At 44.1% G+C, this 13,580-nt stretch overlaps 1 protein-coding gene across 1 annotated transcript; it reads right to left on the bottom strand.

Moving 5' to 3' along the window:
- Positions 1-482: 482 nt before the first annotated feature.
- On the bottom strand, positions 483-13,554 carry zgc:162200 (uncharacterized protein LOC558638 homolog). Its single transcript, XM_029155143.3, has 10 exons — positions 13,083-13,554; positions 11,733-12,065; positions 9,733-9,945; positions 9,409-9,561; positions 8,005-8,514; positions 6,495-7,373; positions 5,766-5,945; positions 5,048-5,199; positions 3,798-4,158; positions 483-2,785 (listed from the first exon to the last, which is right to left on the bottom strand). Exons 2-10 carry the CDS (start codon positions 11,982-11,984, stop codon positions 2,780-2,782), a joined length of 2,706 nt encoding a protein of 901 aa, XP_029010976.1. The 5' UTR covers positions 11,985-12,065; positions 13,083-13,554; the 3' UTR covers positions 483-2,779.
- Between the last annotated feature and the right edge of the window lie 26 nt (positions 13,555-13,580).

Here is a 13,580-nt window from a genome sequence, read left to right on the forward strand (position 1 = left end):
TGTTTCCATTTACTGGACTTCTTGTGAAACGTGCGGATTCCCAGCTTTTTCAAATAGTCCCAGCATTCCCAGTAAACATATAAAGAACCCCCCAGCAGCAAACCTCTTTGAATTTTTAAACAAACATCACATACACTAAACCACTATATGTAACTATACTTCAAATAAGATCTAAAACTCATCAGTCTCATTTCACAGGTTGGCTGAAATGTGATGTCGGTGGAAATGTGATGAGGTTTGAATCCTAACTTCATTAAATAGGTAATTAAATTGCTTAATGTACAGATTATCTGTGGTGGGGTTTGCTCTGTATTAATCACCACTGCCTGATCTGTGAATCCCTGTCGTAACCACTAAACCACAGAAGCTGCCACCAGACTAATTGAGATCTGAGTCAACACTTACTGTCTTTCAATTGTTCACTTGCATATGAATGAATGAAAGAGAGGCCTGCTGTATTTGTAAAAGTGAAAGACCACAACCAGTGTTGGCTTGTTTTTAATCCTTCATGACAAAAAAGTGGGTCACAGGTCAATGGGAGGTCAAGTTGCATACATATAAAGTTGAGGATCACCAAATGTGTTAAGCGGAGTGTGTGCATGTCACAAGAGTTCACACGGCGGGTAGACCACATAAATACAGTTAAAATATTATACAACAATGGCAATTAAATTATAGACACGTCTGCCCAGAGTGAATTAAATAGGTCAACAAATCCATTTACAACCTTCAAAGCAATATGACATTAAGTTAAAGCATTTTCACTTTTCAGCATGATTTCATAAATAGTCTCAACCTCCTGGAAGTCAGAAACTGGAGACGACTCCAGTTTTTAAGTACATTATGTTCCTAATTATCCACATTCCCAGTCTCTGCACGGTTACATTGTTCATGATAACAGATCTCCAAAGCAAATATACATGGTAATGTCACAGGAAGTCAATATTAATACAAGTACTCATGAGTTTACACAAAGCATGCTGGGTAAAAAGTGAAAATATTCTCCCAAAATGAAATATCACAATATTCAGTGCTAATGCTGCTTAGGTTTCCTCCAAAGCAGATAAATCATACCTTCATGGAACAAAAGTCCCAACTACAGTGTTGAACAGTAGCCTCCGTAGAAAACATGATGCAGTCTAACAACAGCAGATCAAAACAAAGGCACTAAAAATGACAACAGAAACCATCAGCAGGACGTAGATGTGGCCCCTACTGCTAAACCACAGGCCTGTAAGAACCAGTAAGATACATTATCTTACTCCTGGACATATGTAACATGTCCTCAAATCAGCTGTGGTGTCAAACTGCGCTTTTCAACTTGTCCGTCTTAAAATACGCACACATCGCCTTAGGGGACAGTCTATTTTGAATCAATCAATTTGTTTCAAGTCGTCATGGGCTGTGAGAACGGTGTGGTGCTTTAAATATCATGGGTCCTTATTGTCATTTCATTTTCTACTAGCAGCGACTCTAACAGCAGTCTGCCAGCATTCCTCACTGAAAACAATGGATGCTGCAGACACAAGAAAAAAAGAAACTAAACTGATGTGAGTAACTAATTAATTACAACATCGTTACTTCAGTAGCGCACACGTGGTGACGTTTGATGATGAAATAAGTAACATGATTATTGGTGCGATTCACAGGAATGAGAAAAAGCAGAAGTGATATGACCAAGCACAGCACTATTATGTAGTCAAGTCACTAGAAGTGTAGAATGAACAGCGTCTTTAAAACAAGCAGAAGACACCAGCAGAGGCTAATGGGATACTTGCACTTGTGCATTTCCAGATGACTTCCACAAACTGCCTGTTGTGAGAGATGCTATATCGTAGTAGAACTGCTGCAGCCAGCCATTGTTTTATTCAAGGTTTACTCAACGTTTCAAGCTCACCCTAGTGCTAAAGAACAGCAGGAAATATACAGGCACTATCCTGACTGGGTCTGCATAGACTTACGTTAGATCACCCAAATTTATGTATCGGATTAGTCTGACCTGAGGCGGTAAATTTATGGCTGATCTATTTCCATGAATGAAACAGCGGGTTTACTGACCTCCAGTTAAAGGGTGTGGCCGATAGGCAAAAGCCTAAAGGTGGTTAAAAAACAAAACGAAGCATCTAACGTTACTGTACAGACAGTAAAAGCTCTTAGCAAGCTCCCTACTTTAGGATAGCAAGAGTGTTAGTAAGGCTGAACGTTCCTATAAAACTACCCAGTAGAGCTACTAGAGATGAACTAATGTCTTGCTGACACTAAATACACTAAATACCAGACGGACCTGAACATTATGCCAGACTAAAGGCAAAGGTGCGAGGAGACACAGCCTTAAAACAGATCATAGCCTTGAATCCAAGTCTGAGGACAGCAAATACTGTGCAGGACAAGTATGAGTAAGTATAAATTCTGTAATAAATACTGTCAATGGGTTCACCACAACTAACAGCCTGGGACAGGACCAGATCAGACACCATTTGGAATAAGACACAGTCACTGACTTCACAGAGGAGAGAGCAGCACATTTGTCTCTTCATCCTTCTCCAGGCTGCATGCAGGTTTCTCCGCTCCAAGCAGAGAAAACCGAGAGGGCAGGATGAGAGGGGTTTTTTTGTCATCATTTATTTTTATCCGTGGTTCTGGTTCAGGAGTGGGGAATGTAACAGCATAGATGGACAAGATGTCTCGACTCAGGAAAGGAGGAGGGTGCCAGGGGGAGTCAATATGAAGACAGGTCCTTTATGGAGAAGAGGGGGTTTGGAGTAATGGAAGGAGTGTTTCAGCGCTATAAAGACAGGGTGAGACACAGACAAAAGAAAACATGTTTAGTTCAACTGAAAGAAGTTAAAATGATGAGAGAAATCTATAAAAGGACAAACAGACCAATATAACAAACAAGTTAGGGTCAACAGTTTCAAATATTAAATATAACCATTATAATCACATCAGTATATAATCTATTTAAAAACATACCTGTATAGTTGGGAATAAATTTTTAAAAATTTATACGCACTGGCATCATTTCATCGCCTTCGAGATGATTTGGAGTGTGAGCTCTGGGCTCTGCCAGATGTGGCCTGAGCTTTATAACTAGAGCCCTTGCTAACAGTAGCGTGAGGTTCCTCTGTGGTTCTACTTGTAGAGGCGGACAATCTGCGCCTCGACTCTCTACACACCCCGCTCATCCTGGTCCTACCAGGCTCATTGTGAACGGAGACGAATGAGGCCGTTGGGAGGCCTGATGGTTTAGCATTGAACGGAGAAGACACCGGGTCTGACCGAGGTGCGTTACGGCACGCAGCTGCTGCTTGTACAGAATTAGACCTGTGAAGCCACGCTTGTTTTTTTCTCACAGAAGGATCCAAGTTTGGCTTCAGATCAGGCTGTAGTTTACTCTCACCCCATGCTTTAGATGTGTTAGGATACACACACAAAGCCTTAGAAGAGGTTAGATTATCTATGGATGAAGAAAACAGAGGAGACTTTATCCTCATGGATGCAGCAGGTACAACGCGTGTTGTGATAAATGTGTCCTGGCGCGCAGGGACTGAAGCTCTCCGGCCTGATGAACCACTCCTTGAATCTCCCACTTGTGTTTTCACAATTATTTCACTGTTCACAGAACTGATGGAGCATTTACGCGTCAGGGAAAAACCGGGACTCAGTTCTTCATTAAAAACATCACTGACACTACGGCTCCTAATGAAAGTGGCATCTCGTGGGAGACCTTTACCTCTGCGAGACTGGGTGCTCGTCTCAATGGAGCTATTGGCACAAAGAGAAAGAGAGGTTCTTACAGGGCTGGTGTGGAGGCTTCGGGTTATAGCTCGAAAGTGGTGTGAAGCCATAGCGGGCACGCTGCTGCCGAGGACCGGGCTAGCCCGCGGGCTGCTCCTCAGCGGGGGGCGCGCCGGGCTGCTTCGCGGGCTTCGAGCCGCCCGTCCTGACTTGGTGGCCAGCTCTTTGGCTCGGGAGCGGCGAGGGCTGCTGTTCAAGCTGTGGGACGACAGCGGGGCCTCCAGGTCCTCTAGACGCTGAGTGAGAGCCAGCTTCTGCTGTATGGCCATGCGCAGCAGAGAATTCAGGGTCTTCTTCTCGTCCTCGGCTGCAGCCAGCTGCCTCTGCATCTCGTCCAGCTGGGTGACGTACTGGTCGCACCTGAGAGACGCAGACGCGACAAAGAGATGCAACATGCACAAGCAGGCAGGAGCAAATTAAAGCAAGCACGCATGCTAATCAAGATCAACTGATTGAAAACTTAACTAAAAAGATTAACTATTAGAACAAATACAAGGTACCAAAGGTGATTATGATGTTCTTACTAGTTATTATTCAACTTGGAGTGATCTAGACAGAAAATTCAACAATGCACAAGAAGTGCCAAAAAAACACGACTCCAGTCGTCCACAAGATGGCACCAACACCACTCTAAAGTAGTGTGATCTGTTTAATTAGGTGTTTTTAGTCAGTCATGCTTCAATTAACCACCTGGGCTGACGATCAAGTATCTGATAGTTGATCGTCGTTTAATAAGTCTCTGTAGGTGCAGTCCAGATATTTATGAAGATGCAGCACACACATTTCTGTTAATAGGGCCATTCACTCAAGCCAACAGAAAAACATCCATCCCTGTCTACTGACGCTGAGAAGAGATTAGTGAGTGAAATGTTGTTGTCTTTAGATTTAACCCTTGACAGCACCTTGCCCCTCTGTTCAATGTCCCACCAGTCCAATACTGGGTTTCTAAAGGTGACCTCGGTTGAGAGGATAAATCTGTCCTTGCCGTCTCTCTAGTCGGCACAGGGCAAAGCATGTGGTTCGTAATCTTCATGTGAACCAGTGGATTGTCTACAGGCGTAATAAGCGGGGTAAGCTTATTACCTGAATGCCTACAAAGGCACCATTACTAAGCATGAAAACACTAACAATAAGACAAAAAGCCATTCAACTGTATTGAAACAAGCAAATATCAAATTTATCATAAAACAAAACAAAGGCAGCAGATGTGATGTGGTCATTGTACAGTACAATAAAGGAAAAACCTTACCGACTGGCAAACATGACTCTGAGTGAAGAGAAGGTGGCGGCATCTTCTTTTAGAGCTTTGAGCTCGTTCCTCAGCTTCATCATGGTCTCAGATACCATGCTCTTCTCAGTCTCATACTTGGTTTTTAAATTAGACAGGGCCAACTCTGCCGTCTGCAACGACAAACACATACGTACGTCTGCTTTACACAGAAAGCAAATGAAGCCACATTACTTTAACAATAGCAGTAGGCCAAGTACAGGACAGCATGACCACATCAGGGGTCAACATAGTCTGAGCAAGACTTGAGAAGGTTTAATACTGTCTGTGAAAGAACAAAAGGCACAGTGTGTTGCTCTGGGGAAACAGAAGCGGTTTGTGAAGAGGCTGCATCCTCAAAGAGAGTGCAACATCTCACTGTACTCAAGGTGTACACCCATGTGAACTCAAGGGACTGTCTAGACCAGACACTGAGCATACAGGTCAAGCACATGGCTGTAAAGATTATGAGTAGATTACGGTGGAGACTTGACTTGTAGCTTATTGGGAATTTGACAGTACAGAAATAGATAAACCACACACACACACACACACACACACACACACACACACACACACACACACACACACACACACACACACACACACACACACACACACACACACACACACACACACACACACACACACACACACACACACACAGGCTGGAAGACTGTAGCCTCAGAAGACTACCTACCTGTTTGTTGGCCTTGAGGACAGTCCTGAGGGTGGCGATCTGCTCTCTCTTGGTACTGAGAAGGGACTTGAGTTTTAGCACTTCCTCCAAGAGGCTCTCAGCGTCCCGCTCGGACTCTCCGCTGCTGTTCAACCCTGAATAAGGCATCGCACCCCTCTGACGACAGAGGTCCACCGCCACCTGAGGGAGTACATGAAGTTAATGATGAAAATAATGCTTTGTATAAAGCATTATTTTGTTACAAGTCCACCATAGTAAAACTCTTGATTCTATGCAAAGTAAACAGCAATCCAATTTCAATCCAGTTTCCTAACACACATTCCATTTGATATTCTAATTGCATGTTGTCGCAAGAGGTGATTTATAGAACTTCCAAAAGTTCTATATTATAAGTTCTCAGTGCACCAGTCTGTTTTATGAAAGGAGTCTCTGTTGTGAAAGCCACAACTCAACTCTGATAATCCAATCCATTCAAACCCCTACACACGTGTCTACAGGGCTCATAGCAGGTGCTGGATTTGTGCAGACACGAGAGCTACTCACATACATTTAACAGTCTTAGCTGAGCATTACATTCACCTACAGTAGTAGCTTGTGTGAAAGGCATCGACCTCGCTTAAAACACACTGAAACAATGACATGGACCTTTAGCCCATGATAAAGTAAACTGGCTTGCTCTTTAAATCACAGAAGCACAAGAACTAGCATAAAATAGCCACGCTGACTTACCCGGAGGTGTTTGATCTGGCAACGGATGACTGCCACCAGGTTGCGAACGTTGGAAGGGTCTCTGAAGTCCAGGGTGGGGGATCCAGGGCAAGTGGGAGAATCTACACTGGCTATTGCACTGTCCACCTCGCCCATGAACTGCAGCGCTGCAGCCTTGGAGATGAACATGTCGTTGGCCCGCGGCTTCTTCTGGGCGCTGTGCTGCGGGTACACGTGCTGTGGCCTCCTCGCGCTGCCTCCACCGCTCGCCCTGGCGCCGTCACGGTAATAGTCCAGGGTGACCCGTTTGGGCGTCAGGTTGTTGCACACACAGATGTGGTGATAGAGGTTGGACAGCTCCTCGGAGAAGGCCAACAGCTCCTCCTGGGCAACGCTCAGGTGCCCTTCGGAATCAGTCGCCACTTTGCGCGTGGCGCCTATCTCCTTCTCCAGCTCGCCGATGCGCTCTTGATCCTGCTTACTGGACTTGATGCACTGGCGGATCTTGTCAGCTAGCTCCTGGGCCTCAGTCCTCCAGCGGTCCTTCTCCTGCTTGTATTTCTGCTCCAGAGTGTTGTAACGCGTTCCAGCCTGGGACAGTTCGTCTCGGAGTTTAAGGAGCTCTTCGCTCGCCGAACGCATGCGCGCCTCCAGCATCTCCTTGCTCTTGGTGTCCACCTCATAGTCGAGGAGACCACTGCCATCGTTTCCGTTCTCCGTCTCGTGGTCGCCCCTGTCCTCGGCCTCCAGGTTGTGCTGCTGGCTGCTCTGCACAGCCTCCAGCTGTTGTGTGAGGGAACCAACCTTGTCCTCTTGCTGACTGAGCGCCTGTTTGGACATCACCAGCTGCATCTGTAGCTCCTCCACTTTGCCAGCCAAACCAGACTTCTCTCGTTCTGCCTGGGAACACACAGAAAACATAAAATACACCAAACATTAAATACTGTAAAAGCGATTACAGCAATTGCTGGTTGTTTTCAATGTAACAAATTCAAAGACTATTATCATTATTAATATTATCTTTCATTCATAATTATCAGTGATGTTTTAGGTGAAACAGCAGGTGACACCATTTCACGCCTCATTGCAATGCTGTGTTGAGCTGGATTTCACAAACCCCAGATTAAGTGCATCATGAATAATATATTTCCAAAGAGAAACAATAATTCAAAACATCCCTCATTGTGCCAAGAACTCTTTGTGAAGTCTAACTGCTTAGAGTAACACCATGACCAACAAACAGAGGATGTGGTTTAAAGAGGAAGCAGCCATGTCACAACAGCTTAACCTGCGTGACGATGACTCCACCTAAAAATGGTGGTATTTTAAGTTAGCTAGGTTTTTATATGAAAACGATTCTGTGAATCACAGACAGATTTTGAGATGCACAATTCACTAATTCAATTTTGGCGATTCTCTATATTACATTCAATCATGGAACCCATTTTTTAATATACTTTCTTTGGTGCCCCTATGTAATATGACCTTTTCAGTGCAAATAATACAAAAGCACGTGTCAGGTGTTGCCTACCTGTAAGAGTTGCTGCTTTAGTTTCTGACTGTCAGAAAAGTGCAGTTCACTCAGCAGGTCTGACACCAGCCCGGACGCTGGCGCACGCAGGAATACGTCACTGTTGCGTGGAGTAGAGTAGCGATGGATGAGGCCATTGCTTTTAGAGCCGCCCAAAGGAGGAGGGTGAGCAGAACCGGGAGCAGATACAGAACCGTTAGTGTAGCCACTGTCCTGGTCCTCTCCCTCACCTCCTCCCTCCCTCCCTTGACCCTCCTCCTGGCTGTCATCCAGCTGGTCAAGGTGTAGCTCAAGGTTGCCCACAGAATCAAAGGGGTTAAGGGTGAGGGCGGAGAGCTCTCGCCGCAGACTGTTCTTCTGCTCCCGCTCCTCCTTCAGGGCCTCCAGGGCCTCGTCCAGCTGCCTCTCTGCGATCTCCCTCAGCCGTCCCGCTTCGTCCATTTGAGCTCGCAGCTCGTCCATCTCCTCATTCTTCTGGGTGAGCTCCAGCTTTATTGATTCAAACTCGACCTGAGGAGCAAAACCACATTGCTGTAAGTTTTCCTTTGTCTTTCATGGGGCCGATATGGATGCAAATTCTAAACTCAACATCCAGATACACTAGTGCATTCAGCGCTTACAGCTACACACCTGCCGTAGATGGAGACACATGGAAATAAAGATGATAAACACTCTGACTGGGTTCAGTCAGCTCCATTTATTACTTTAATCTTTATAGAAAGATAACACCAGCTCCTATCATTAGTCTGTGACCAAGATTACTTAGGTTTGTTTTCAGTCAGTGTTTTATGTAACACAACAAAATATTTGTGGCACATAATTTTGTTGCAGGCAAAGGTTTTCATCTACAGATCAGCCATTTACACAAACAAGTCAAGGTCATTTTATCTGCAAAGTATACAGACCTAGCTCTACTACTGTAGGAAGCATTTGGTTTACACCCTTAACTAATAGTATAGTAAGATGTCGGAGGTTTATTTCCTTGACTCTTCACCTGTAATCATTACATGATCTGAATGTTTAAAGTTCAATTTGGGCTTTGTAAGACCACAAACTTTGTTCAGTTGCCTTTAGAGCCATCCATATGCCCTGTGGCAAACACTAACATTTAATACAAGCCTTTGTCTCTCTCAGCCACCTTCAAATAAAGGTCAGAGTGGTGAAGAACCCACAAACCCAGCAAATAGTTGATAGTTGCTGTATGTACAGTGTCATAATTCTTTTCTCACTGGATATTACATTTAACTCATACATTTGACTTCTCATCTATGAAGCAGATTTCATTAAAGTAATTACTTCTTAAGTAAACATCATAGGTTGTAATTAATCATGATCCGAAACAATTTAACAGTTTTTTTGTCCCACTGGGTGATTTATAATGTTACTCATTGAGTGATAACTGACCTGGTTTTCCTTGAGCACAGAGACCTGCTTTTGCAGAGATATGTTCTCTTCTTCAAGCTCACTGCTGTCCTGCAACTGGCGCATTTCACGTACTTTATACTCCTTCATCTCATCTCTCAGATGGCCCTTCTCAGCCTCTAGGCACTCACACTCCTGTGAAACACAACCCATTGTTACTGGTCAACGGATATTTTAAGAGTGCATTAATGACTCTGGACAGGTCAGTGACATGACCGGGGCTGCACATTGTATATATCAATGTTAATCTTGTAGGGTATCATGGATTATTAGCAGATGGTCGCCAATATTTCACAGGAACCAAACCTTCTTTAGCTGGGTGGAGACCACCCCAAGTCTATCGATCTCTGCGTGGGCGTTGCTCAGAGCAAGCCGTGACTGCTTCAGCTCCGCCTGCACTTCCTCCATGCGTGTTGCCATGGCAGCCTCCTTAGTTGCAGTCTCCTGCAGCAGGCTCTCCTCCCGGCACTCTCCATCAGCAGCTGCACGTTTCTGGCTACTCACAGAATCTGCAAATGCCTATTAACAAAGGAACATGGTGAAGAAAAGGGCAACATGTTAACAGTGCTGAGAGACACATGCATCCATGCTGTGGCACTTGTAAACGCAGGTACTGTAGACATCCTAAACAAAGAATAAGAACTACAATCTCGGTCAAATGAAACCTGATCCAGGTGAGGGTCAGTATGACTCGATTACAGATCTCAGCAACACCGTTCTTCTGTGTATTTTAATGGAGCTCTTGGCTCACAAACACTGTAAAAACCATCATTTGTTCACACCTCGTCATGATCAGTAACCTTGAGCATTATTCATCTGTGACTGCTGATGAAAATGATGTTAAATGAAATGAACATATTACTAAACACGTTCAACTGAGCATCTAATGGTTATATAATGATGCTAAACCGCATGTGGGCTCTGCTTTGTTAAAATCCTGCCAGTAGCAAGTCAGTAAACAGCCAAGAAATTAGATTAAAAAATCAAAACCTGGTATTGTGTACCACTTCGTGCCTTATATTTTGGTATGGGAGCAGGACTGGTTTCTTTCTTGATTTAGACATGTATTTGGACAAGTGCAAAATCAAACCCTGCCAAAATGACAGGACTGATTTTTATGGGATTAGATTCTTACATAAACAACTTTTAGAAAGCCTGTTTCAGCTAAATGAAACACATCCAAGGCCCATCTGGTGCATTTGTGACAACCTTTACACCATAAAATGACTTCTCACACATGAGTAATTCATGGGGATGAGATGGGGGATGAGGGACAGGGTTGATTTACTGTAAACAAACTAAGACCCAGCTGTGGTGGTGTCACATCAGATGCACAGTGATCATTTATTAAACATGAAGATTATTGAAATGCACATAATATAGTTAGAAGACAAAGCAAGACATATGTCCCAATTCATCACAGAAAAGCATGGATTACATGATAATCTGTGCTTTGACATATTAGTTTAATCTTTTAATCATAAATCTCTGGCACTACCTAACTCAATCCTTAATGCTATGTAGCTAAGTACCAAAAATCTGTCTAAGATAAACTGAGAACGTGAAGTCCACTAAAAGCACTGGATATGCTATGGATGGAGTCCTAATCACTACAGTCGCCTCTTTCTCTCAGATTCCAGCAGCATCAGATGACACAAGCGCAAAACTGACTCAGCATGTGGTCACAAGAAGCTACACTGAAAGTATAGTATGAGGTCATGGATGTAAGAGAGGTGTTACTGTGGCAGCAGAAAAGCTGATAGCAGACGGAGAAGTGATGAGAAATCATATTTATGTGACAGGTTAGTGGAATATAATGAAGTAAAGAGTATCTATGTCACAAAACAACAGAAATACTTTGTCATGAAAAAAAAAATCGGCTATTGAAGTTTTAGCCAGATTTCAATTTTGCTCAAAGTGTAACCTTAAACCTGATAATAAAACACATGTTGGAAACCAGCGAAGCCCAGGAAGTAATATTAGACCATTGTGTCTCACTGACTGCATCCTGTATTCATTCAATGGTTTACAGGTTTCTTACAAATACAGAAGTTGAAACAATGGCTCTGTTGTTCTTTCCCATTGCGTCTTCGTTCTGAACAATAAAAATGTGAAAGCATTGTGAAAATCCATCTTGCATGCTGTCATAGCAAATGGAAAAATTAAATGTCACCCTTGTTATCATCACACAGTCAGTGTGCAGTAAACACAAATACAAGAAAGCAGCAGTGCTGTACTGTTCAAAAAACATTTAGAATGATGTAAGAAATTTCACAGCTATAGATGTATAAGGCTCTTATTCCTACCTCTCTGAGCTGCTGTAGCTCCACTTTGAGGGTTTCATGCTCCTCCTCCAGCTGCCTGTGCTTCATCTTCAGAGCTGAACTTTCCTCGAGCACCACCAAACCATAGCGAGCTGCCTGTAGCTTCTCCTCTGTGGCCTCGTGGAGCTCCAGGGTCAGTCGTACCACCTCAGCCTTCAGGTCTCTGCTCTCCATCTCGGCCTCTTCTTCCCCTTCCTGCACCCCTCCTGTCGGCTCTGCATCTTCCTCCAGCATCTTTGTCTGGCCTCCAAATTGTTTGCCAACGTTCTTCTGGAACACTTGCCTCCTTCACGCCTCCACTCTCATTACTTCACACTGAGAAGTCAGGGTACAGAGGGTTGTTGTAATAAACTACTGGAAACGGTCGCCAGAATGGCAAAAATTTTGTAAATCAGTGAATCAGTGAAACCAACTGTACAAACAGCTGATTTGACTGTCAGTTATATTTGTTTGTTGAGTACATTATTTCTACTAGCTGCAAAATCCGACCATCATCAAAACACATCAAAAAACAGTTTGTACTGTTTATTACTTCTACCTGCTTCCACCACTGGTCTAAACATGTTGGACACAGAACTGACCCATTTTACATATTTTAATATGAACATATTAGCCAGTAGTAAAGCTAATAACTGATAGCTAAAGACCTACACACATTCTGAGCACAGACAGACTGATGGTTGTTTGGTTCGTTACACCAGTTAAGTCTTATGCATGAAGTATTAGTGGAAACAACAATGATTAATATCTAATTTGACTACTAGTGTTGACTGGGTGGGGCAGAGCTCCCCCATTGCCTTTTCTCTGACCGAAGATGGAAACATCAGCCGACCCGTTATGCCGGTGCCATTTGATAGATCACCGAGCATCTGTTTCTGTGAGACCACGGTCTAGTTCCTTATAGCACCAGATAAAAGTACAGCAGAAAATGTTCTAAACATTCTGGCAGCCTATATTTTACCCTTGTTGTTAATGTAAGCGGTTACCTGGACGGTGAAAAATAATCTGACAAGGATACGAGACCGATACAAAAGACGACACCGGACTGGAAACAGGACACGACCCGAGCTAGCAAGTGTAGCTTTAGCCGCTCACATAGAGCAAACAGAACTACAAGAATACTCGCAACGTCGCCCTGAAGATTCATCTGGTGGAGTCATAGTACTAACCAAACTGGCACAGGCTCAGCAGAATAAACACTGTCTGCGACCCGACCCGACCCACGGTCTGTTATCCTGCTGTTACAGCTAACTGCGTTAGTCGGATCCTATCAGACGGGCTAATTAGCTAACGCTGCGCGGTCAGCCATCATAAGTCAAGCTGGCAACTCACCGTCGGGCTTCTGCTTCAAAGAGGCGGCTAGTCGGTCGCAGACGAACCGTTTCGTTACACCTGCTCCAGAAGCTGCCGGCTAGCAACCACCCCTAATCGCGATAGCGTCAGTAACCAGGGATGTGAGCGCAGGTTGCCGCCCGGACCAGCCGCTTCCCTTCCTCCCACCCGGTTCTCATTTCATCGCGGAGGTCGAGTGTCAGAAGCGCGCGGCAGTCCTCAAAGCACGACGACGCCCCCTAGCGAGGCCACGCAGCGTTGCAGCCACAAATGCAGTGAAATTCTTTTCTATTTATCCCTTCATACATTCAAGCTACTAGTTATTATTTTAGCTTTAATATGCAATAAAACAGCAAAATAATTTAATGTGTGTATATCATAGCTGGGCAGCACAAATACACACTTTATTGTATATATAGCGCGAATAAGCTTAAGGGAATAAATGTAGTTATCCTGCCAGTGGCGGTAGCACATTCCAGCCCTGTAGGTGGCGGTACC

Source organism: Betta splendens, chromosome 7, assembly GCF_900634795.4.
Source record: "Betta splendens chromosome 7, fBetSpl5.4, whole genome shotgun sequence".
Lineage (NCBI taxonomy): Eukaryota > Metazoa > Chordata > Actinopteri > Anabantiformes > Osphronemidae > Betta > Betta splendens.

Excerpts from the sequence above, each read along its gene's own strand:
- zgc:162200 (XM_029155143.3), bottom strand. The coding sequence starts at position 11,984 with ATGCTGGAGGAAGATGCAGAGCCGACAGGAGGGGTGCAGGAAGGGGAA. Across the intron at positions 8,515-9,408 it reads CTGTGCTCAAGGAAAACCAG|GTCGAGTTTGAATCAATAAA; the intron begins GTCAGTTATCAC and ends TTTGCTCCTCAG. Across the intron at positions 7,374-8,004 it reads TAAAGCAGCAACTCTTACAG|GCAGAACGAGAGAAGTCTGG; the intron begins GTAGGCAACACC and ends GTGTGTTCCCAG.